The 26,074-nt window shown below is 47.2% G+C and overlaps 1 protein-coding gene across 2 annotated transcripts in view; it reads left to right on the top strand.

The window, feature by feature from the left end:
* Window positions 1-24,231, top strand: part of LOC147605360 (GPN-loop GTPase QQT2-like) — a 40,652-nt gene extending 16,421 nt beyond the window's left edge. For both annotated transcript variants that reach the window (XM_086793438.1, XM_086793439.1), the window contains 5 exons: window positions 22,456-22,682; window positions 22,767-23,057; window positions 23,183-23,388; window positions 23,541-23,804; window positions 23,904-24,231. In XM_086793438.1, the coding sequence (XP_086649564.1) occupies window positions 22,456-22,682; window positions 22,767-23,057; window positions 23,183-23,388; window positions 23,541-23,784 (968 nt within the window). In that variant the 3' untranslated portion in view covers window positions 23,785-23,804; window positions 23,904-24,231. The remainder of the gene's footprint in view (window positions 1-22,455; window positions 22,683-22,766; window positions 23,058-23,182; window positions 23,389-23,540; window positions 23,805-23,903) is intronic.
* The last annotated feature ends 1,843 nt before the right edge of the window (window positions 24,232-26,074 follow it).

Here is a 26,074-nt window from a genome sequence, read left to right as displayed (position 1 = left end):
TTCAAGCCAAATACTTTAGAATTGAACAGACAATCAGAACAAGTACTAGGGCGAGAAAGTACAGTAATTGACGTACCTGTCAAAGACAACTGGTTAGCTGCCTTTGGCTTGGGTCCTGCATTTGTCTTTGCACCCTTTTGCTTCGGGCACTCGTTATGCATGTGTCCTTTTTCTTCGTAGATAAAACAACGTCCTTCTTGAGCTTTAAAGCCCTAAGGAGTCGTTTCTTCTTTGCTGGTGTCGAATTTGGATTCTTCGAAGGTTGGTCCGAAGACTTTCCTTTTGTCGTGTTAGCCATAGGTGCGGAGAACTTTCTTTTATGCTTGTTCCCCTGCTCGGTAACGGGTTTCGACTTGGAAGAGACCATCGTATCATCATAGATACGAGCTGAATGAATGGCCTCGTCCAATGTTCTACATTTGTTATTTTTACCCTGTAATCGATACAAGTCTGGTAAACCAGCTACGAAAAATCCCAAAAGATTATGGGATCCATCTTTGTAGCTTTCATCTGCAAGTCACGAAACTTCTGGAGGTAGACCTCATAAGTGAGGTGCTGCGAGGTCATGGTCAAAGCTGAAAACTGGGCAACAACATCATAATCATCCTCTTTCTTGAGGAATTCTTTCTTCAAGACGTCTTCGAATTGTGCCCAAGTCATTGGCTTAGGGTTGAGTTCCTTCCACCAAAGCAAAGCTTTGCCGGACAGGAAACCTGTTGCTAACTGGATCTTCTTTCCATCATCATATGGATGAAACTGAAAGTGAACTTGCCACTTATGTAGCCACGTGTCCACGATCTCCTTGGTGCGCTGCTTTTGCTCGCCCCTGAACGGTTCCGGAGTAATGTTGGGGCCCAAAGCAGAAGCCAAGGTATCCATACCCGAGAAAGTAGAGAGGGTAGTGGTCAATAGAGCGATGGAGTTCTGCAAAGCTCGCATCTGGGCTGCGATTTGTGCCCGACGTTCCGACGAAGAAGCTTCGAGAGCTACTTTGAACTCTTGGAAATCGGATTTTGACACAAAATTGTCAAAAAGATCGGCATCGGGACCTTCCGTAGCCGGCAAGTCTTCGCGTTCCACAAGGGGCTCCAACTCTGATTCTTGGGTCGACATCGTGAAGAGGGTAAGTGGAGAGAAAATTCGATCTTTGCACAGTGAAAGTGCAAGGGAACTTGAGAGCTTGAGAGCTTGAAAACTTGAGAGATGTGTGGCAAGAAGCCCACTTAAGGGGGTTTATAAAGGTTTCCACAAAAACTAAAAGCCCCCAAAAGCTTCTTGAGCTTTTGCTTTTGTGTTTAAAAAATAAAATAAAATAAATAAATATATATATATATAAATATATATATAAATATAAATATATGGATATATATATATTCTATAGTCTTAAAAAAAAATTAAACACTTGTAACCTTGGGGGAGGGGACTTGTAAACTTTAAAAAAAAAAAATTCAAACTAAAAAAAAATGAAAGCCCCAAAAAAGGCGTATGCTTTCCTTGTTTTTTTTTTCTCTTTCCTCTTGGATTAGAGCTGCCGACGTGCTGCTGTCTGCTGACGTCAACCTGCGCTGCCGTATGGTTTCCGGTCGGCGCCCGAGTGCCTGCCGCCGTTGGCTGTGTGTCGCCGGTACCTTCGCGCCAGCCTGCACTTGCGCCAGCCTGCGTAGGCCTGGGCGCCTGCCTTGCCTAGCCTGTGCGCCGGCCTGGCCTGGCCTGGCCTGGGCACCTGCTCGCCTGGCCTAGGCGCCTACGTGGGCCTGGCGGTCTGGCCGCCTGGCTACGCAAGCCTTAGGCGCCTGTATAGCCGTCGGTAGTTCATCGCCTGCAACACCCGCCAGCGCACAAACCCGCCAGCGCCTCCTTCTCACAAACGCTCTCTCTCAATTGTTCAACGAAAAGCAAACGTGCTTTTTTTTCTGTTTCTCTCCCTGTAGTTCATGCGGCTGCACAAGTGACTTCCCTACTTCTTGCAAAGCAAACGACCCTACCATCTACCATCCCCATCAACATGGGTTTCTTTGATGAAGAAAAACTCATACTATTTCTGAAAACAGCAGTATGCACAGAAAAAACAGCAAGCTTTTTAACACATACCTTTCTTCGACCTCATCTTCTCTACCTACCGACTTGCTCGTTCACGAGGTATGCTCTGATACCACTGTCAAATCCCCACGAATCTCCTCGTGATCGTTCTTGGTACGAGACTCGAATCCTGCAAACAAACGAATAAACAACAAGGGGGTGCAGGCCTGACTCACCTCCCAACCATGACAGCCGTGGGCAAGCCCACAGTCTTGGCTGTCCCCACCGAGCCACAAGCTGAGCTAACTAGGTTGATGTACCGACCAATCTCCTCTTCGCGACGTCCCATACCGCCACGAAGCTGCCCTCGCGGGCCTCGAGATTGCTGCCGGCCTTGGCTGCATAAAGCAGGTGCACGTCTGCACTAGATCCAGGCTCCAAGACCATAGAGCTCTCACAAACTCGCGAGAATCTCTATGTCCCAATAACTTACCTTGGCCACCCTTTTATAGGCTCTTGGCCGGTCATCGGGCGTCCACACTTGGGCGCCCGCCCGTCCATATTGGGTGCCCGCCCGTTAGTCTTTTTCTAACTCAGCTCGTCAATCAGCCTGCCTAGTTCCAAGCTTCCCCAAGCCTCGAAACTAATCTTGCGTGCGTGTAGCACACGGTAGATACACACTGTGCACATGAGAGAGAGAGAGAGAGAGAGAGAGAGAGAGAGAGAGAGAGAGAGAGAGAGAAATGAAATGAAATGATATATTAACGTCTTCAAAAGGCCAAAATGACCTATGAGACCAAAAAGGTTACAACAATTGGTGGATCTAATACAATGTCTGTGCAAGAAAAGCTAAAAACAACTAACTGAAACTGAAATAACTGTGAGGAAAAGTACGGTACTAGGAGCTCCTAATGGATAACATCTGGGAGGAAAACTCTAGCAACAAAGGTAAGCATCATACACATCACTATCCAAAGATGTCTCTCATCGGTCGATGGCGGATATCCTCAATGTCCTCCATGGTGAGTACTCTGACTGGACGTCTCCCATGCCGTGCTAGTATGGTCCTGATCCTCTGTTGTAGTCTCTGCCGGTGTCGAGATGGGCCTCTCATCTTGGGGCGCCTGGACCGCCCCAGCTCTATAGCCCGATCAATCAGTGTACCTCTAGTGCGGCTAGAGAGAGAAAGCTGTATTAACGTCTACTAGAGGCCGAACTCGACCTATGAGACAAATCAATGTACAACTGTCAATGTCTTCTGGATGTCCAGAAAAAAAAGGACAAAATGAACATGAAATAAACTATTAAAGTACTGAGCTAGTGGGGGGGTGTGATGGATGGAGCACTACTGCTAGAGGCTCAGTATGCAACCTATATGCGCAGGGTATACAAGAATGCAATGCAGACCTGTCTAGCTCCAACCAGTACCGTAATGGGGGTGTAATATGTGATACATAGGTGAGAGAGAGAGAAAGAAAGAAAGAAAGAAAGCTGTATTAACGTCTACTAGAGGCCGAACTCGACCTATGAGACAAATCAATGTACAACTGTCAATGTCTTCTGGATGTCCAAAAAAAAAAAAGGACAAAATGAACATGAAATAAACTATGAAAGTATTGAGCTAGTGGGGGGTGTGATGGATGGAGCACTACTACTAGAGGCTTAGTATGCAACCTATATGCGTAGGGTATACAAGAATGCAATGCAGACCTGTCTAGCTCCAACCAGTACCATAATGGGGGTGTAATATGTGATACATAGGTGATGGCGAGGCAAAAATACCTCGGAGCATGATCTCCGAGTGTAAGTGTAAGTGAGCTAGCCACTCCTGGATATGGTGCTGATGTCGAGCCCGTATCTCTGTGATCTCCCTCTGATGTAGGCTGGGAGTCTGGTAGCCTGGTGCTCTTGATCTCCGTCTGGCTCGGAGGTCCGCAGCGCGCTGAAGTGTAACCCCCTCCTGTGTCAGGGTAGGCACTGGGATTGATCTCTGGAAGAAATCAGTGAGCTGGAGCTGTCGCCCACCTCTCCTTGTGGTATGAGTCCGAAGCAGTGTCTCTCTGTGGCGTTGTGTCTCTAGCAAGAACTGGCCAAATCTGTGCTGGTCTGCGGACTCCATGATCTCGCGGAGTGAGGGATGTCCACTGAAGATGGTGGTGTATCTCTCTCTAATGACACTATATGCTCTGCATCTGCATACATAATGTTCCTCACTCTCAACCTCCTCCTGGCATAGTCTGCATATCCTCTCTGCTCTGAGGATCCGTGCTGCCCTACTTGCCTCAATCTCAAGCTGGTGTGATGACACTCTGAGCTGGCCAATCACCACTCGGGCACTGTGAGGCATGTACACATCCATGTATCCAGGTCTCTGTATGAATCCATCCGCTGAGAGACGCATAAACTGATCTCTATAGTATAGCATCTTCGGCGGTAGAGGCTGACTGGGTGTAATCCAAGTCTCTTGAGTGTATTGCTGCCATAAATCCTGCTGAAGGACTCTGTTCCTCTCACTGTGAGAGAGTTGGATGTGTGGTGCATGTATATCATACTGGAAAGTGGCAGGTGATCTATGTCAAGACCACGCTGAGTGAGCCACTGTATCATCTGTGAATACCATGATCTCCTATCTCCACTCTCTCTGCGAGCTGCCTGGACGCCTCAAAAGCTCTATGTGAGAGTCGATCTGATGGCATATCTTTGATCCTCTGTATGAAGCAGATCGTCTGGAAGAGGGCCTCTACTAGCATAGGTGCAGCAAACTCCGTCCGGACAATGTCATGTGGGACGGAGGGTTTGCTGCGGATCATCCGTGAGAGCATGAGAATCTGAGGCCTCTATCTGAGACCATGTGGAGGTGGCGAGCCCAGGTGCCCATACTGCTGCAGCATACATCAAAGCAGGGGTGACTAGTGTGTCAAACAACCACCCCTTCGTGCGGGGCTCTTGCAAGTGTGCCTGGTGACACTGTCTCTCTAGCATGGCCAGAGCTGCATACCCTCGTGTTTCTATTCCTGGCTGCCTGTGCCATAGTCAATCTTCCTGGCGGAGTTGTAAATGTAATCCCCAGGTACACATATGAGTCTACCACCTCTACCTGTCCTCCTGCTAGTGTGAAGATGGCCTTTTGTCGAACCGGCCCTGAGGTGTGGAAAATCATGGCCTTGGTTTTCCCAAGGTTCACTATAAGCCCCCTCTGTGTGCGAAAGTCATCGAGTGGATGGAGATGGTGCTGTAGTCCCATCCGCGACTCGTAGGCCAGAATAATATCACCTACATATAGCATAATGTGGATTGTGGTACCTGAGATGTCTACCCCGTCCCCACCACCGTGACCAATGAAGTCAGCCACCTCATCGATGTATAGCCCAAATAGTGTAGGAGAGAGTGGGCATCCTTGCTTCACACCTATGCTGCTAGCAATAACATCCGATACCCCCCCGGGGCATCGTATGCGCCCGAGGACCTGCTCATATAAAGCATAGATGCCCCAAACCATCTCTGATGGGATCCCCAATGACTGTAGGCGCTGGAAGAGTCTCTCTCGTGGCACCGTGTCAAATGCTTTGCGGAAATCCACAAAGCAGCAGTATAATCTCTTCTCCCGCGCCCTAGCCTGGTCAATCAGACATCTCAGAGTGAATTTATGGTCAATAGTGGAGAAAGCTCGTCAGAATCCAGCCTGCCTTGGTGCTCGCAGTCCCTCCTTCTCTGCATATGAGCTCAACTCTACCTCGAGCACTATGCCATATAGTTTGGCCAATGTATGACCAATCATGATAGTCCTGTAGTTGCTGGGGTCTAGCATGTCTCCCGCTTTGTGGAGAGGCACAATGGTGTGCATAGTCCACTCAGCTGGTAGGCCCTCCACTAGTGCCCTATTAAAGAGGGGAGCAACAAAGGGTCCCAGTGTGTCAGTTGCATAAATAAGATGCTCACTCTGTATACCTGTGTGGTCAGCCGATCTCCCATGCTGTAACCGGCGGATAGCTCTCTCTACCATCGAGGCGGTAAAGAAAGTAGAGGTGGTAGGGGGGGATTCTTGTGGCTATGGTATGGGCGGCTGCTGAGGGATATGGTAGAGGCTCTTTGCATGTGTGTGCCATCTATCTGTGTGAACAATGTGTGTATGATGGGGGAAGCTGCGGGTGGCGGCCGTATGTAGTAGAGATGACAGCTGGGTGGTGAGTGTGTCTAGAGGTGACAGGGGATCGATCTGGAATAGCCCGTCATATACATGATGCTCATATATGTCTGCCAAGTCATGGGTGAAGTAGAAAGTTGTATGCGATGCCTGTGTGGGCTGTGTGGGTGCTGGTGTGGAGCTCGCCAGTGATAGTAAGAGGTACGTGTGATGAGAGAGAGAGAAATGAAATGATATATTAACGTCTCTGAGAGGCCATAGTGGCCTATGAGACCAAAACTGAGAGAACATCTGAAGTTGGTGTCTCATCAAAGAGAACAACTAAATGAGACTAAAAAGTACAATAAACTGATTGTCCTACAGTTATAAGAACAGAACTATAAGACTCCGAGATGATACTGAGTAGAAAATACTAGAAAATACTGAAAAATGTATATCAGGTAGATCCATGTATGCTGATCAGTTGAAGTGTTGCCCTCTCCTTAGATCAAGTATCTCCGCCATGGGGCTGTCTAGAATGGAGAGGTCGTAGAAGCGAGGTAGGCGCCTCCGATGCCGAGCAATAATGGCTTTGATCTGGCGATGGTGAGGATGCCGTGGTCGGGATCGTGGTGGGCGTGGTCGACGAGCACGACATAAGATAACTACTCTATCAGTGGTGACTCCCTGGGAGCGTGGTCGGTGCCCTGATGGCCCAATGGAGGAGGTATCAGGAGGTGTGTGGGCTGGGTTGCTGGTGCTGGTGCCGAAGAAATCTGTCAGGGTCCTCTGTCTAGGTACATCATGGCTCGGCCTCCTGTCTTCCAAGAGGGTCTCTCTGTGTCTCCTGTGCTCAAGTAGAAACAATCCCAGGCATCTCTGATCCTCAAACTCCATGACCCTGCGTAACGGCCCAAAACCCTCTCGGAAGAGGCAGTGATATCTCCCTCGGATCTCATAATAGATAGTACATCGGCAAATGTAGTGTCCCTCTGTCTCTACCTCCTGGTAGCATAGCTGACAAATGCGGTCATCCACGACAAATGCGGTCATCCACGATGTGATGCACATATCGCCCTGTCTCAATCCCCAGCTGGTGTGATGAGGTCCGGATCTGTCCAATGGCACACCGTATCCCATGTGATAGGTGTACATCCATGTACGCCGGGCGGGTGATAAAATCATCCGGTGAGAGGTGTAGAAAATGGCTCTTGCAATGAGCCATTTTCGTGCCCAAGGGCTCAAGGGGGCTAGTCCATGTCCTCTCTGTGTCCACTCTGATGATATCCATCCTGAGAGAGAGAGAGAGAGAGAGAGAGAGAGAGAGAGTAGGGGCGCGAACAGAAGGGGGACAGTAGCGAAGCGAAGGCGGGAGAGTTGCGGGCGGCGAACAATAGCGAAGCGAGCAGGGGCGCGAACAGAAGGCGGACAGTAGCGCAGCGAAGCGAACAGAAGGCGACGAACAGGGAAGCGAAGCGAAAAGAGAGAGAGAGAGAGAGAGAGAGAGAGAGAGAGAGAGAGAGAGAGAGAGAGACCATTCCTCTCAATAGAGGCCATCTTTGCTTCCATGGCTTGCCGCCACTACGGCTGTGAAAGAGCCTCCTCTGGAGAGGGTTTCGTCTGCAACAAAGTTGCTGTTTTAGGGTTTCGTCTGCAACAGAGCTGCTGATTTAGGGTTTTGTCTGCAACAAAACTGCTGTTTTAGGGTTTCGTCTGTAACAGAGCTGCTGTTTTAGGGTTTCGTCTGCAACATAGCTGCTGTTTTAGGTTTTCGTCTGCAACAAAGATGCTATTTTAGGGTTTCAATCAGAAATTTTGCTGCTGTTTAAGGGTTTACACGTGCTGTTTTAGGGTTTTTCCTGCAGCAAAACAGTTTTTTAAGGGTTTCGAACAGAGGTTTTGTTGCTGTCTGGGGTTTACAGCTGCTGTTTTAGGGTTTCGCCTACAGCAAAGCTACTGTTTTAGGGTTTTCCTTGCAGCAGAGAGAGAGAGAGAGAGAGAGAGAGAGAGAGAGTGGGTTTTCTTTGCTTTTGTACATGGATTTGGAAGACCCGGCTGCTCTGCTGGTGGTGGCATGGCTGCCAATAGCCTTAACATGGATCTTATTGACGAGATGATCGAGAAGGATGTGGGTTATGCTTCAGATGCCTCGGAGCAACAAAAACGTCAAAGGCTTGATGTTGATGCAAGCTACACTCCGGTGAATGTTGGAGAGAATGCAGAGGAAAGTTCTCAGGTACCTTCTCTGGAGTTTGCACGTTTGCTGCAGAGCTTCTGCAAGAATATCTGAAGGCAAATAGCGTGCAAATGGCTGCAGTAGATAATGGTGGTGTGGCATGGAGACTCCTTTGTTGCTACAACAGCTAGCAGATTTTCATGATCGTGCTGCTATCTTCTTCTTTATTGGGCGTATTCCGTTGTTGCCTCGTCTTAGAGCATGGTTGGGCCGCTTGGTGTCGCCTGAGGCACTTGAGGAGATTTATGATGGTCCGAGAGGCTTTTATGAAATAGTTTTTCGCACTTCGGAAGCCCGTAGGGCAGTCTTGGAGCAGGTGCCACTCTTTTTGGATGGGCAGTTGGTTCATGTGGTTCCGTGGAAGCCTATGGCAGAGTACCAAGACATGTTGCGCCAGGCTTGCCCAGTTTGGGTTGAAGTGAAACAATTCCCACCAATGTTTTGGCGTGTTTTACCAGGTCTCATGCGAGGTATCGGTGATGTCTTGGTGGTGCCTCGAATAACATCTAGAAACCGAAATCGTCTATGCATGTTGTGGGATACTGGGAGACCTAGGCCGACACATTTGCGTGTCAATATGGCTGGGCTGCAACCTTTAATGTATGAATTGAGGTGGGATACATTTGCTGGCCACTGTTTCAAATGTGGTGAGATGGGCCACTTTGTCTCCGAATGTCCTAAGAAAGAACAAGTTGTTGCTACCAAGGATATCGTTGATGGGCAGTTGCCCGTGGAAGATGAGCATGATGCCCCTTTACATGATGCCCAGCACATGGATGTACATGTGGATGTTCAGAATGAGGTTGAGCAGCCATGGGTGGAAGTACGTGGTAAAAAGACACGATTTGTTCCCCTGCGGGGGGGTTTCTCAGATGCTGTTTGGCGGGGGCCTTTGCGTACTCATCAGGGGCCCTTACATATGCTCGTCGCCCTTTGGGTTCAGGTGCCCAGCAACAGACCAGGATTGAGAGGCCGGGAGGCCAACTTTCTGAGGGTACAGGGGCTCTTGGGGTGGATAGAGTAGAACGCTATCCTATTAGAAGTCGCCTAACAAAAGAAGCACAACAACAATTGCCTCTTGTGTTTGGTTCAAAGGGTGAGGTCATCTCGCCATGGGATGGTCATTACCCTTCGGCACGTGCTCGGGAACTCCAAGGGCAGTCTGAGATCACAAATACCATGTCTAAAAATGCAATGCTTCAAAAGGTTCGTGATTTGGCAGATTGTCTTGGGCCTCGTTGATTCCTTTTCTGGGAAGGCTTATGAAAATTGTACAATGGAATGTAAAGGGTATTTCTTCGCGCCAAAAGCAGTTCAGGCTTTGGCGTACAACTTTTTGTCATGGTTGGGATGTTTTGTGTGCAGTTGAACATAAGCAGCATAAGTTGGCTGGCAAAGCCTATGTATATAAGGGGTTTCATGTTTTCTACAGCGGACATGCTGCTTCGCAGTGAGGTGTTATGTTTGCTGTTCGTTTGCAGTTTCAGCCTTCTCTTGTGATTCAAGATGTTCATGGAAGATTTCTAGTGATACAGATTGTTTGGGATGATACGCCTTTATGGTTGTTAGGGGTGTATGCTCCAAATAATGCTCGTGCACGCCGTTTGCTGTGGAATGACTTGTGTGCTCTTTCAATCTCTCATCCTGGCTTTTTAAAGGGAGACTTTAATGTGTGTCTCGAGGGAGCAAGCCATGTCGCCTCATTCTGTAATGGATCTCGGACATTTCAGCCACTATGGGTTGACATCATGCATGCAGTTGAGCCTTTTACTCCATTGCGTCGGCCATCTGCAGATCAGTCTTGGCTTGATTGGGCACTATGTAAATCTGGTGACTTGATATCACTTTTAGCTAACCAGGTCTATCATAAGTTCGTATCAGAGAAAGATTGGGTTTCAGCCAAGGCCAATAAGGTGTGGGGATTGCACAAATCTAAATCATGGTGGCAGAAAACTCTTATGCGTGGTTGGCAGTCTAAACTCCCTTACCAAGGTAAGGTTTTCATTTGGAGGATGTTGGTGGGAGGGTTACCTACACGGGATCAGCTCAGCCGTCGTAAATTACATTGGCCTCTTGCTTCTTCTGCACGACATGCATGAAACAGTTATGCATCTGTTCATGAGTTGTCCAGTGGCCCGTCAGATTTGGTCTTTTGTCTCTCGCGTTTGGGAGGCAGTAGAGAGGTCTACTGTTTCGGCTCATCAGTGGATATTTGGGATTTGTCCTCAAGTCATTACTTCGGACAGTCACCTTGTGATATTCCATTTCCTTAGATGGACAGGACTTTGGCATATTTGGACTACACGGAATGGGTTCATCTTTGATTCCTTGTCTGGAATACATGGGCACATTCTACGTATCCGCGGTTTGCTGCTTTGGCAGTTTTCTTCTCCTCTCTCAGCTCAGCTACTGGATGCAGATGTTATTTCGTTATGGTCTACGGCGGCTCGGCTGGCTCATCTTTGATGCTTTTATCTGGGATGCTTATTTGGCTAGGAGGCTTTCTTATTAGTGTACAGGTTTGCATGGTCATGATCCTTTAGAGGATCTTTTGTGGGGGTTTTTTTGGGGCCATAGGTTCTGTGTGAGCCATGTGGCTGATGTACATTTTTACATATAATATAAAACACCATTTCACGAAAAAAAAAGAGTGCGAGAGAGAGAGAGAGAGAGAGAGAGAGAGAGAGAGAGAGAGAGAGAGAAAGATATATTAACGTCTACAGGAGGCCAAAGTGGGCCTATGAGACAAAAATAATACAACTGTGTTCTTCCGGTGATCGGAAGAAAAGAAACAAAAGAAAAAGTGTGCATGTGTCTGGATAAACGTAGTGAAGCCATTGTGGGCGCTTGTGAGAGAAACAGATTGTGTTAGGGTTTCGAATTGCTCTCTTACTGCTGTTTTAGGGTTTCGAATTGCTGTCTGCTGCTGTTTTAGGGTTTTGAATTTCTGTTTCCTGCTGTTTTAGGTTTTCGAGTTGCTCTCTTACTGCTGATTTTCGCTGTTTTAGGGTTTCAATCTGCTGTTTTAGGGTTTTGGTATGCTGTTTTAGGGTTTCAGGCTGCTGTTTTAGGGTTTCAATCTACTATTTTAGGGTTTCAAGCTGCGGTATCAGGGTTTCGAACTGTTGTTTTAGGGTGTGGGGCTGCTGTGTTAGGGTTTTGTACAGCTGTATTCCGTTGTTTTAGGCTTTTAGCACAAAGAGAGAGAGAGGGAGAGACAAGAGAAAGTGGGAGAGATGTCGACTCTAAGTCTTTGGAGACTGCTGAATTAGGGTTTGCAGGTGCTGAATTAGGGTTTTCAGGTGCTGAATTAGGGTTTGAGAGAACGGGTTTTCTTTGCTTTTGTACATGGATTTGGATGACCCGGCTGCTGCTGTTGGTGGCATGGCTGCCAATAGCCTTAACATGGATCTTATTGAGGAGATGATCGAGAAGGATGTGGGTTATGCTTCAGATGCCTCGGAGCAACAAAAACGTCAAAGGCTTGATGTTGATGCAAGCTACACTCCGGTGAATGTTGGAGAGAATGCAGAGGAAAGTTCTCAGGTACCTTCTCCAGAGTTTGCATGTTTGCTGCAGATCACTGGTGAGCTTCTGCAAGAATATGTGAAGGCAAATAGCGTGCAAATGGCTGCAGTAGATAATGGTGGTGTGGCTGATGTATGCATGGAGACTCCTTTGTTGCTACAACAGCTAGCAGATTTTCATGATCATGCTCCTATCTTTCTCTTTACTGGGCGTATTCTGTTGTTGCCTCGTCTTAGAGCATGGTTGGGCCGCTTGGTGTCGCCTGAGGCACTTGAGGAGATTTATGATGGTCCGAGAGGCTTTTATGAAATACCTTTTCGAACTTCAGAAGCCCGTAGGGCAATCTTGGAGCAGGTGCCACTCTTTTTGGATGGGCAGTTGGTTCATGTGGTTCCGTGGAAGCCTATGGCAGAGTACCAAGACATGTTGCGCCAGGCTTGCCCAGTTTGGGTTGAAGTGAAACAATTCCCACCAATGTTTTGGCGTGTTTTACCAGGTCTCATGCGAGGTATCGGTGATGTCTTGGTGGTGCCTCGAATGACATCTAGAAACCGAAATCGTCTATGCATGTTGTGGGATACTGGGAGACCTAGGCCGACACATTTGCGTGTCAATATGGCTGGGCTGCAACCTTTAATGTATGAATTGAGGTGGGATACATTTGCTGGCCACTGTTTCAAATGTGGTGAGATGGGCCACTTTGTCTCCGAATGTCCTAAGAAAGAACAAGTTGTTGCTACCAAGGATATCGTTGATGGGCAGTTGCCCGTGGAAGATGAGCATGATGCCCCTTTACATGATGCCCAGCACATGGATGTACACGTGGATGTTCAGAATGAGGTTGAGCAGCCATGGGTGGAAGTACGTGGTAAGAAGACACGATTTGTTGCACCGCGGGGGGATTTCTCAGATGCTGTTTGGCGGGGGCCTTTGCGTACTCATCAGGGGCCCTTACATACATATGCTCGTCGCCCTTTGGGTTCAGGTGCCCAGCAACAGACCAGGATTGAGAGGCCGGGAGGCCAACTTTCTGAGGGTACAGGGGCTCTTGGGGTGGATAGAGTAGAACGCTATCCTATTAGAAGTCGCCTAACAAAAGAAGCACAACAACAATTGCCTCTTGTGTTTGGTTCAAAGGGTGAGGTCATCTCGCCATGGGATGGTCATTACCCTTCGGCACGTGCTCGGGAACTCCAAGGGCAGTCTGAGATCACAAATACCATGTCTAAAAATGCAATGCTTCAAAAGGTTCGTGATTTGGCAGAGTGTCTTGGGCCTCGTTGATTCCTTTTCTGGGAAGGCTTATGAAAATTGTACAATGGAATGTAAAGGGTATTTCTTCGCGCCAAAAGCAGTTTAGGCTTTGGCGTACAACTTTTTGTCATGGTTGGGATGTTTTGTGTGCAGTTGAACATAAGCAGCATAAGTTGGCTGGCAAAGCCTATGTATATAAGGGGTTTCATGTTTTCTACAGCGGACATGCTGCTTCGCAGTGAGGTGTTATGTTTGCTGTTCGTTCGCAATTTTAGCCTTCTCTTGTGATTCAAGATGTTCATGGAAGATTTCTAGTGATACAGATTGTTTGGGATGATACGCCTTTATGGTTGTTAGGGGTGTATGCTCCAAATAATGCTCGTGCACGCCGTTTGCTGTGGAATGACTTGTGGGCTCTTTCAATCTCTCATCCTGGCTTTGTGATGGGAGACTTTAATATGTGTGTCTCCAGGGAGCAAGCCACGTCGCCTCATTCTGTAATGGATGGCCCGGAGAGAATGGTGTGGGAAGCTTTTGCAGCAAGGTCGCTAAAACAAGACATGTGGTCTTGGTTGCATCCAGATGAAAGGGGTTACACTTATGCCTCACAACAGTTTCGGGGCACTTATGCTAGATTGGATAGGATGTATATTTTACATCAAGATCTCTTTTTGCCAGAGGTTCTTACTATGATGGTTGATCAGCAACAAGTTTTCTCGGATCATTGGCCGCTTGTGTCATATAAAGGCTTGTTGGGACGCAGCCTTGGGTATTCATGGCTCGTGACTTGATTGAGTTGGAGGGATTGTCACATGGACGGACACGTGTGCAGGCTTCATGGTGGGACATTGTGAATGCGGCTCATCCTGTCCGTATTCGCTCATCTCACATTTTATCGCATATTCTCCTTTCTTGGCATGAAGTTCTACTATTGGCTCGGTGGGATCCTGGTCATGAAAGACTACTTTTGAACTCTTTGCAGTTCGAAACATTTGTGGAGTCGCGTGTCATTGTTTGGCCAGACAGAGATGCTTCACGCATACGACTCAACCACATGGTCAGGTTAGGCTTGGTTAGAGTACGAGATGTTGTGATACCTGGTCGTGTGACAGGCCATATTCGTTTCGTCGTATTCGGCAGCACTTTAGGGTTCCTCGGACATTTCAGCCACTATAGGTTGACATCATGCATGCAGTTGAGCCTTTTACTCCATTGCGTCGGCCATCTGCAGATCAGCCTTGGCTTGATTGGGCACTATGTAAATCTGGTGACTTGATATCACTTTCAGCTAACCAGGTCTATCATAAGCTCGTATCAGAGAAATATTGGGTTTCGGCCAAGGCCAATAAGGTGTGGGGATTGCACAAGTCTAAATCATGGTGGCAGAAAACTCTTATGCGTGGTTGGCAGTCTAAACTCCCTTACCAAGGTAAGGTTTTCATTTGGAGGATGTTGGTGGGAGGGTTACCTACACGGGATCAGCTCAGCCGTCGTTAAATTACATTGGCCTCTTGCTTCTTCTGCACGACATGCACTGAAACAGTTATGCATCTGTTCATGAGTTGTCCAGTGGCCCGTCAGATTTGGTCTTTTGTCTCTCGCGTTTGGGAGGCAGTAGAGAGGTCTACTGTTTCGGCTCATCAGTGGATATTTGGGATTTGTCCTCAAGTCATTACTTCGGACAGTCACCTTGTGATATTCCATTTCCTTAGATGGACAGGACTTTGGCATATTTGGCTACACGGAATGGGTTCATCTTTGATTCCTTGTCTGGAATACATGGGCACATTCTACGTATCCGCGGTTTGCTGCTTTGGCAGTTTTCTTCTCTTCTCTCAGCTCAGCTACTGGATGCAGATGTTATTTCGTTATGGTCTACGGCGGCTCGGCTGGCTCATCTTTGATGCTTTTATCTTGGATGCTTATTTGGCTAGGAGGCTTTCTTATTAGTGTACAGGTTTGCATGGTCATGATCCTTTAGAGGATCTTTTGTGGGGATTTTTTTTGGGGCCATAGGTTCTGTGTGAGCCATGTGGCTGATGTACATTTTTACATATAATATAAAACACCATTTCACGAAAAAGAGAGAGAGAGAGAGAGAGAGAGAGAGAGAGAGAGAGAGATTTTATTAACGTCTTCCAAAAGACCGAACTCGGCCTATGAGACAAATCAGTGTATCTGTGTGGGGTATCCTCTTTCATCCCAACAAAATGAAAAAGTACTGAACTAAAAAGCTGAATCTGGGTGTGCAATAAGTACAATGAGTGGGGGAGGTGATGGAGCTCTACTACTAGGAGAATGCAAAGCTATATGCATGGAGTATACAATCATGATATGCAACCTAGCTAGCTCCATCGTGTACCATACTGGGGGTATAGAATGGTATACATCAATGAAGGGGGTGTCCACAGCTCCCTGAAGAACATACCTGGGTCTGCTCTGAAGCGAGCCAGTCACTCCGCACCCTCTCTGTGAAACTGAGCTCTGATCTCTGTCATCTCTCTCTGGTATAGGCGTGGTATCCGAAAGCCAGGTGTCCTCTGTCTCCTGCGGGCTCTGAGTGTCTCTGCTCTCTGGAGAGTAATTCCCTGCTGTGTAGGGGTTGGGAGTGGGGTGGATCTCTGAAAAAATGTAGTAATCTGTGTCTGTCGTCCCCCCTCTGGAGCTGTCTGAGCCTGTAATGATGTCTCTCTGTGACGCTGTATGTCTAGAATGAATCTCCCCAGTATGCGCTGGTCTGCTGCCTCAAAGATCTGGCGTAGGAAATTTGGCTCTCTGAATAAAATGGGATCTCTCTCTCTCATGGCTGTATATGCTGACCATCTGCATACATAATGCTCCTCACTCTCCACCTCCTCTCTGGTCAATCTGCATACCCTCTCCTCTCGGGGGATCCATGGTGCTGCTCTGCCAATCTCGATCTCCAATCGATGTGGTGAGACTCTAAGCTGACCAATAGCTACTCGGGAGCCGTGTGGTAAAAAGCCCTCCTTGTATCTAGGCCTCTCTATAAATCCATCATCAGTGATACTCATGAAGTGATCTCTGTAGTATAGCATCTTCGGTGGAAGAGGCTGTGTAGGTGATATCCATGTCTCTCGTGTATAGAGCTTCCATAGGTCTTGTCTCAATACTCTGTTCCTCTCACTATGAGAGAGACGGATATGTGGTGCAAGTCGATGAAGATGCAACCATGGACCCTCCAACACTGCGAATACTGGAATCACCTCGGAGAGAGCATCCACCAACCTGTTTCCTTGAAACAAGATGCCACCATGAACAACAAGGAACTTTGCGTGGCCACGAAATTCCTACACAAGTGTGCAGTGAACTCCAAGAATAGATGATGAGCTGCTGGACATACCGCGCCCATAATCCCCAACAGTGGATGGAACACATCACATCCCAAAAGCCTCGAACAATGAACTTGGAACAGATCCAATTCATAATCTTTGCTGTACCAAAGATAGCCATGTCCTGCCAGATGTCTAATGCTTGGAACTCTGAATCACGGTCCCTATGCACTAGTAAGTGGAGCTGTAATCAGCCCCCTCTCCCGCCCACAAGCCTCTTCTGGCTGGAAGCACATGGGGGGAAACTGCATGTGTACTAGAGGAGCACACCATCTGGGGTCTCTTGAGTCGGAAGCGCCATGAGAGCCCTAGAAGTGGTACTAGAATCTGTATCACTATCTTGTGTCATGTCTTTGCCTTTTTGCTGAGATGAAGCCTTGCCCTTGGTCTTGTCCTTCTTCTTGGACAAACGATCTTTGGACAAATGTCCTCTTTTCTTGCAAGAGAAACAGCAACTCCGACCTTTCTTCTGAACTGAGGAAAGTGCCTGGTCAGAACTGTTGATTGACACCTTCAACTTACCTTGTGAGATGAGAACGGACTCCTCCTCCAAAAGTAGGGAGCTAAGATCATCAAAATCCAACTGAGTGGAAGTGATTTGGCACCGCTAAGATCGAGAAATCACATCATAGTCCGGAGGAAGCTTGGTGAGGATAAGACCAGCCAGTTGAGAAGAGGACAAAGCAGCACCCATAGCCAGTAACTGGTCATGGATAACCTTGGCCTTCATGAGAAAAGACTGCGTTGAATTGCCTTCAGGAAATAACAAACCGTAGAGCTGCCCTTGCAAGGTAACTGCCCTCATCGATGAATCTCGAGCAAAGAGATCCTCCAACTTTGACCATACCTGATGAGCACTGGAGAAAGTTTGCACTGCTGATGAGACCTCCTTGGTGATGGTCCGCACAAGCACAGAATGCACCTTCGAGTCCGGATTCTCACAGTCTTGTAATTCCACAGCAAATTCATCCTCTTGATCCTGAGTCCACCTCCTGGAGTTTTGAGGATGCTCGGGCTTCCTTTCTTTAGTACCCTGAACAATGTCCCACAAACGCTTGTGGATGAACCAGACCCATATTTGAAGAGCGTAGTTGGGTCCTTTCAACTTGTCATCTTTGTTTGTACAGGGGAGAGCCATATCCACAATAGCAAAGAACAAATCTCAGCTCTCAAACACTTCTCTCAAGTGCTTTCCAACGAATCGAGGCACCAGGAACAATCAGCCCCCTCTCAAACCGTAGAGAGAAAGAGGTGGGACAGCAGCAAAACAGTCCAAGATCCACCGAGAACTGCCTATCAGAAGGGTAGGGACTCGTGGAGGAAGAAGAAATTGTACAGCCACTTGTCTGGCAACTCCAATTGCAAGAGAACTCACCAAATCTGAAGTTGGTGCAGAAAACACAGCCACAACTCCACCGGTTGCCTCTGTAGAAGAAAACGCAGCCACCAAAACTGCCTGGATAGCCTCTGTAGGAGAAAACGCAGACAAAACACTTCAAGATCTGCCTCTGAGGAGCAAAACACAGCCTGTAGGGCTGGCCGACAGCAACTAGAAGAGGGCCGGACTAGAAACGCAGCAAGGTGCTGAAAACGCAGCAACTGTATGGACTGATTAGCCGAAGAAGTGATGGAGGCAAAACGCACAGCAGAAGTGGGCAGATTTGCAGGGTTTGGAGCAGCCTAGACCTAAGTGTATGATACCATGAAGGAGAGAGCACAGTGCGGAAGCCTAAATTGTAAACATATGAGAGAGCGCAAAGGAGATAGAGAGTTGGACAAGATCACCTTTTATAACAGCAGTAAAGCTTTACAATGGCAATGGCCAGCAACTGGATGTTGAACTATGTGCAAGTGGATTGGATGATAGAGTGAATATATAGTGCAAGAGGAAAGTGGCCGACTGTCTCTAGGGATGGCCGACTGGCCCTGGACAAATTAATAGGAGAAAAATCCAGTAAAATCCCAGATAAATAGTAAAGCCCCAAAACAATGAGATGCACAATTCTAACACCAGCTTCCAGTATAGAGAGGCATCAACTGGCTCACAAGGATCATTCACGGTAAGCTTATAGTTTACCTGTAAGAGCTCCGATGAATGACTTTTATCTCGAACTCTATGCAATCTTCGAGGTTCGTCCTTTGGGTCCATTCAAAGAGAAGCTCTATAACACCCGACTCCCGAAGGGTGTCTAACAACCACCTGGGTACTCAAACAGAACGCGGAGCAGCAGGGGCTCATCTCCAGCCGCGGGCTCAACCTCCTCAACGGATTGAGGCTGTCTAGTTGGAACAATTGACTAGGAATCCTCATCAGAATCATCTGGGTCTCCACGAAGTGGCGGCTCATTAGCAGTGGAAATTGGAACATGCTCATCAAAAACCACATCTCTGCTAACGACGACCTCGTTCCTCTTTGGGTCATACAACCTGTATCCCTTGGAAAGAGAGTTATAAACAAGCTTTTGGGACTTTGAGTCAAGCTTCCCCCTCTACTTCTTTGGAATGTGAACATATGTATCACTCCCAAACACACGGAAATGGGCGACATCTGGTTTCCTGCCAAAATACGTCTCAATGGGAGTCATGTTCGGTACTGCAGTCATTGGAGAACGGTTCAGGATATGGACAGCCGTAGCCACAACCTCTCCCCAAAGTGGACGAGGAAGTTCACGATGCTCGAGCATGGTCCTCGCCATCTCCACCACAGTCTTCTTACGCTCAACTACTCCATTCTCTGAAGGCGAACATGTATTGGCCAGCTCCCGCTTGATGCCATGTTCCGCACAAAACCGCATAAATGCATCGGAAGAAAACTCCCCTCCTTTGTCAGTCCGAAGAGTCTTTATCTGCAAGCTAGACTCTTTCTCCACCATCACATGCCACTCCTTGAACCGAGCAAAAGCTTGGTCCTTCTGAGAAAGAAAATAAACCCAAGTGAATCTGCTACAATCATCAACAAGCAGCGTGAAATACAAAGAACCTCCCAAGGATGGCGTCTGCATAGGTCCACACAAGTCAATGTGTACCAACTCCAAAGGTTTCGAAGCCTGCCTGGAAGCCTGCTTCGGAAAAGATTCCCTGTGTTGCTTACCTCAAATGCAAGAACTACAGCATCCCTGCCTGTTTTGCCAACATCTGGCAAGCCAACCACCATCTGGTCTCGGAAAGCTCGCCACAGCGCATCCACATTCAAGTGGCCAAACCGAAAGTGCCACAAGTCACCAATCTGAGAGCCTGTCAATGAGGAGAGTCCTGAGAGTTTGTATATACCATTCTCCACTCCGCCTTCCCAAACAACCTGGCCAGTCTGTCGGTCCCGTAGAGCAACAGAATGCTCCTCAAACTCCACCCGGAAACCAGTCTTGCAAACCTCACGCACTGACAACAGATGAAAAAAACCAAGTGCAAGGACGTAAAGAACACGAGAGGAATGTTTCCCCTCTTTGCCATTGGGAATGATCTCCATCCGGTCCTCACTGTGAATAAGTATGGTGGAATTGTCGCCAATGAAAATGCGACTTGATTGTCGTTTAAGATCCTCAAAGAATTCACGGGAAGGAGTCATGTGCCTGGAAGCACCACTATCAAGAATCCACTCCCGAGTATCCTTGGCAGTGAAGCCAACTGCCTCCTCGCTCGAAGAAGATGAAGCACTGGTGTCCAACTTCTCCAAGTGCACAAAGGTTGGAGTCTTTGAAGCTGGAGTTGAAGAATCAGCACTCTTCTCAGTCCGCTTGAGACACTTCCTCCAATAGTGGCCTTTCTCGCCACAATCATTATAGGTCCTCTCGGCCTTTAGTTTCTTATGGTTTGAATCGGGCTTCTTCGCAGAAGACTTCCCTTTGCCCTTGTTGTTGTTGTTACAACCTTTCGACCGCTCGTCAGTCAAGGCCTCAGAACCTCTGCCGTGTGGAGGGTTCATGAATTGCTCTTTCTGGTCCAAGACGATTAGCACAAGCTCCTCCCATGTGATGGTGCTGAGCTTGCCATTGGTGATCAAAGAGGAGTAAAATGCACAGTACTGAGAGGGAAAATGAGACAACAATGTGACGGCCATGTTCTCTAAAGATATCTCTTTCCTTGCCTGAAGAACCTCTTGCTGAAGAGCCCACAAGGTCTTGTGAAGGGAGGGTGGGTGGGAAAAAACAAGAAGAAGAGGCTACAAATAATATGCAAGGTGGCTGTCCAACGGTGATGGCCGCCTTCTACCCGATCTCCAAGTCCCGAACAGCCCAAGTAATCTCCAATCAGCACCTCAAATCAGCAAACCCTCAAGGTCCCACTGTCTCCAAGCTTCAAGCCACCTGGGGCTCTAATACCATGTCAGAATGCACAACAGAAATGAAGACAACTGCTGTAGAGAGCAAAACGCAGGTGAGAGAGGGAGAGCTGTGTAAGTTTGCCATATACACACAAGAAAATCCCAAAATATACAATGGCAAGTGTGGGGGGCAAGGGGCCATTTTATATGGCCCCAGGCTGCTGGTCGGCCAGCCCATAAAGAGCCGACAGCAGCCTGATTGCTCACGACCAACAACAAAAGTGTCAGTCGGCTAGGATAAATCCAGTCGGCCAGCACTGAGGGAGTGGTGGGGTAGCACCAGAGCAGTTAGGCAGCACCGAAGGCAGCCGACAGCCCAAAAACACCTCCAGAAAATAGGGAAAAATACACGGAGAGTGAGGAAAAATGGGAAGACACTAAAACGAGCGGGTACACCCACAACAGAGGCCCTGACATAGTGTACAGACAAGAGATGACTGCTAAAAGTTTTGTCTAGACAGACTGATGTAGGTTGTCATTTGTGGTCAAGCTCTTATATCGGGCCTGACATGAGAGTTCGGGTGTTGGTGCCATTGTGTCTCGGTTGAGCACATGGTGCAGTCTCCAAACCACGATGACTGTTGAAGTTTTTTCAGGCATCTCCACCTTTGCTCCGAAGGGGGGTTTCTTGGGATTCGGAGCTCAGTGTGTGTGACACCCTCTTAAGATGTGAACACTCTCTTATGAGAAGATAGGATAAGTGTGCCACGTGTCATTAGTATAGTGTGTGTGTGAGAGAGAGAGAGAGAGATTTCTATGGGTCAAAAGATAAGGCTACCAGCCTACAAAATCATGTACTTGTGAAGGGTTTCATCATCAATCAAAACCATCATTGAGTCGTGCAATACTCTCTCTCCTTGGAGTTTTGTCATGTTTTCTCCACAGTCGCCATAGCTCTCTCTCTCTCTCTCTCTCTCTCTCTACAGTCGATATTTTGGAGAGTGGTATACCATCTACTCGGAACTGATGTTGCTCTCATGTTTCTATGTTCTTAGTATTCCATGATGAGTTTCCATGGACAGTTTTGTATCACCCCAGTGAGATGCTATGTTTATGTTTTCTTTCTGTTTTATTTTCCATTCCATGATGAGATATGCCATGGACATTATTGTATCACTTTGGTCTCATAGGCCAATTGGGTCTTTAGTAGACGCTTAATATATCTTTCTTTCTTTCTCTCTCTCTCTCTCTTGCATATCTTCTCCGTTGTCATGCTGCACAGCACAACCAAACAAGTATCTCCCTTGAGCACAAGGGCTAAGGCTCTGTCCAGACAGATCACATTTAGTTGTGGCATCCCACACTCCCAAGACTTGTGCTAAGGGCCGTCGTTGGACTGTCTACCTCAAGGATGGACAATTGGGAGTGGATTGCATCCATGGTCTAGGTACAAATCATCTTGTCATAAGATAGCTTGCTCCCCAAATTAGGTCGACTAACCCTAGGGTAGATAACAGAAGGATTGATACAGAAGCAAATGCGTTTTGACAATTGTGGCCTCTATCCAGTTTTTGATGTATACTTTGATGTTTTGATTGATTTACCAGAAATTTGAGGTTTCAATTTTGTGCAAAATACTTCTTTCCTTTTCTTGATTAATAATGTGGCCTACTATTTACAGGAAGCGGAAAGACAACGTTCCTACACCGGCTAGTTGCTCATACTCAGTCATCGGGCATACGGGGGTATGTTCTAAATTTGGACCCGGCAGTCCTATCTTTGCCGTTCACGGCCAACATAGACATCCGGGACACTGTCAACTATAAGAATGTCATGAAGGAGTACAATTTGGGTCCTAATGGAGGCATACTCACATCCTTGAACCTATTTGCCACCAAATTTGATGAGGTAAGAGATCTGGATTCTACATCGTTGGGACTTTGCCTCGTGTGATGCACTTTGATCTGAAGCTTTATTTTCCACTGCACTCAGGTTGTCGGGCTGGTGGAGAAGAGATCAAATGAGTTGGATTATGTATTGGTGGACACGCCTGGGCAAATTGAAATCTTTACATGGTCAGCCTCGGGTGCAATCATCACGGAAGCATTTGCTTCCACGTTCCCAACGGTAGTGACATATGTTGTGGACACTCCTCGGTCTACAAATCCAGTCACTTTTATGAGCAACATGTTGTATGCCTGCAGTATACTGTACAAGACCCGCCTCCCTCTGCTACTTCTGTTCAACAAGACGGATGTGGCGCAGCATCAATTCGCTGTTGAGGTGATTCACTGCTTTCGGGTGGCATTCTCAGGCTTTTGTATATTTGAGTGTTGATTTCCCAGCGCATGCTGGGACTCGGAAACGTCTTGAAAACTTGAGAAATTAAGTGGACTTCATTTTTGCAGTGGATGAAAGATTTTGAAGCTTTTCAAGCAGCAGTGGAGGGTGAGAAGTCTTATGCGTCCAACTTGAGCAGAAGCCTGTGCCTGGTACTTGATGAGTTCTATCAGAATTTACGAACTGTTGGGGTATCAGCTGTAACTGGTGCGGGTCTAGGTGATTTCTTTGAGGCTGTTGAAGCAAGTGCAGATGAGTACATGCGCACATACAGGTTAGTTTCCTCGGCAATTTTGACATATACTTTGACATACATGAATGGAGCTTATTAGTAAGGATTAGGGACAGGATTTTTTGCAATTATGGGGTGGTTGAGCTTTTTTTTGTTTTTGGTTTCTTGGGGTTGTGCATTGATGCCATGTATAGGAAAGAGCTTGAACAGAAGAGAGCAGAAAAGGAGTTTGAGGAGGACTTGCAGAGGCAGGAAAGCTTAGCCCGACTGAGAAAAGATATAGAAGAATCCAAGGGGCAGAAGGTTGTTTTAAGTTCCACAAAGGGAAAGGAATTGATGGAACAGGAAGAAGAGAACGAGGAAGAGGGGATGGGAGAGGAAGATGAAGAGGAAGATGAAGAGGAGGAAGATGACGAGGAAGAGGACAGCGATGAGTAGAAACCAGTATATACATTAAGGCTAGTTCTGCTGCAGATAAGCCTTGTATCTATAACTGCATTTCCATCTGTCTTTTCATGCACTAACTTGACATGTCTAACGCAATGCTGGATTTGCAGGTGTCTTTAAAAGCTATGGTGTCTAAATCTGCATCTTATAGCTAGGTTTTGGCATTATACAAAAGCAAGAAAGGTGAGAAACGTAAGCTCGTAAGGGCTGGTTTGGTTTGGATAGCTACAGGATGTCTTGTGGTGGGTAATGCTGTATTCCCACAATTTTGCTATTTCACATACTTTAACCCCTTTAAGAGAGGTTTGAGAACAATCAGTGCACAGAAGCAATTATGACCAAGGAATCAGACTCTAGATTTACTAACATAGTCTGCAAACTAGAAAGATGTTATAATTTCAAGCTAGCAAAAAGCCATTGCCCATTGCATTGTTGCGCTATTTGTTTTGCAAGCTCCATGAAATATTATGTTCTCTCAACTTTAAGATCAATCTCCTTAAAGAAGAGGTTTATGGACCTGCAGTCTACTTTGAAGAAAAGGAATGGGTATTTCCTATTGTTGTTTTGAGTGCTACCTGTTGGTGACAGCAGTAAAGCAAGCAGCTCTGATGAGGTGGAGGGCAGTCAAGCCAACCTAACCCGCTCCTGCTTCCACTCCCTCCCCCTCTCCGTCTTCCTCTCCCTCTCCCAATGTAACTGCATAGATGACACTATTGCTAGCCTCGGAATGTGATGCATAGATGACACCATTGCTAGCCTCGGAATGTGATCCCTATCTAGAGTATACGTGCTGGATGTAGGTGATGGTTTGAAAGAGGGCATCTATAGCGAGTTGAGCCACCTGGAACTCTGCTAGCACAACCTTATGTGGCACCGACATCTTACGTTTGATCATGCGTGAAATTACATGACCTGTAGCCTCTCTATGCTCTTCCAAGTAGCCTCCCCTAGCGCTGGTCCCCCAAAAAGCTGCTTCATACATGGCTGCACCATATATATATATATGTGTGTGTGTGCCTGTGTGTGTGTGTGTTGTGAGTGAGTGATAGAGAAAGAAAGAAAGTTATATTAACGTCTACGGAAGACCCCAAGGGCCTATGAGACCAAAAGTAATACAATGGTAGAGAGAGAGAGAGAAATGAAATGAAATGATATATTAACGTCTTCAAAAGGCCAAAATGACCTATGAGACCAAAAAGGTTACAACAATTGGTGGATCTGATACAATGTCTGTGTAAGGAAAGCTAAAAACAACTAAACAACTAACTGAAACTGAAACAACTATGAGGAAAAGTACGGTACCAGGAACTCCTAATGGATAACATCTAGGAGGAAAACTCCAACAACAAAGGTAAGCATCATACACATCACTATCCAAAGATGTCTCTCATCGGTCGATGGCGGATATCCTCAATGTCCTCCATGGTGAGTACTCTGACTGGACGTCTCCCATGCCGTGCTAGTATGGTCCTGATCCTCTGTTGTAGTCTCCGCCGGTGTCGAGATGGGCCTCTCATCTTGGGGCGCCTGGACCGCACCAGAGGTACACTGATTGATCGGGCTATAGAGAGAAAGAAAGAGATTTTATTAATGTCTTCCAAAAGACCGAACTCGGCCTATGAGACAAATCGGTGTACCTGTATGGGGTATCCTCTGTCATCCCAACAAAATGAAAAAGTACTGAACTAAAAAGCTGAATCTGGGTGTGCAATAAGTACAATGAGTGGGGGAGGGGATGGAGCTCTACTACTAGGAGAATGCAAAGCTATATGCATGGAGTATACAATCATGATATGCAACCTAGCTAGCTCCATCCTGTACCATACTGGGGGTATAAAATGGTATACATCAATGAAGGGGGTGTCCACAGCTCTGTGAAGAACATGCCTGGGTCTGCTCTGAAGCGAGCTAGGCGCTCCGCACCCTGTCTGTGAAACTGAGCTCTGATCTCTGTCATCTCTCTCTGGTATAGGCGTGGTGTCCGAAAGCCAGGTGTCCTGTGTCTCGTGCGGGCTCTGAGTGTCTCTGCTCTCTGGAGAGTATTTCCCTGTCGTGTAGGGGATGGGAGTGGGATGGATCTCTGAAAAAATGTAGTAATCTGTGTTTGTCGTCCCCCCTCTGGAGCTGTCTGAGCCTGTAATGATGTCTCTCTGTGACGCTGTATGTCTAGAATGAATCTCCCCAGTATGGGCTGGTCTGCTGCCTCAAAGATCTGGCGTAGGGAATGTGGCTCTCTGAATAAAATGGGATATCTCTCTCTGATGGCTGTATATGCTCTGCA

This window comes from Cibotium barometz, chromosome 59 (genome assembly GCF_041138505.1).
Source record: "Cibotium barometz isolate CiBa-2024 chromosome 59, ASM4113850v1, whole genome shotgun sequence".
Classification (NCBI taxonomy): Eukaryota; Viridiplantae; Streptophyta; class Polypodiopsida; order Cyatheales; family Cibotiaceae; genus Cibotium; species Cibotium barometz.
The sequence above is the reverse complement of the archived record's forward strand: the minus strand, read 5'-3'. Positions and strand labels throughout refer to the sequence as shown.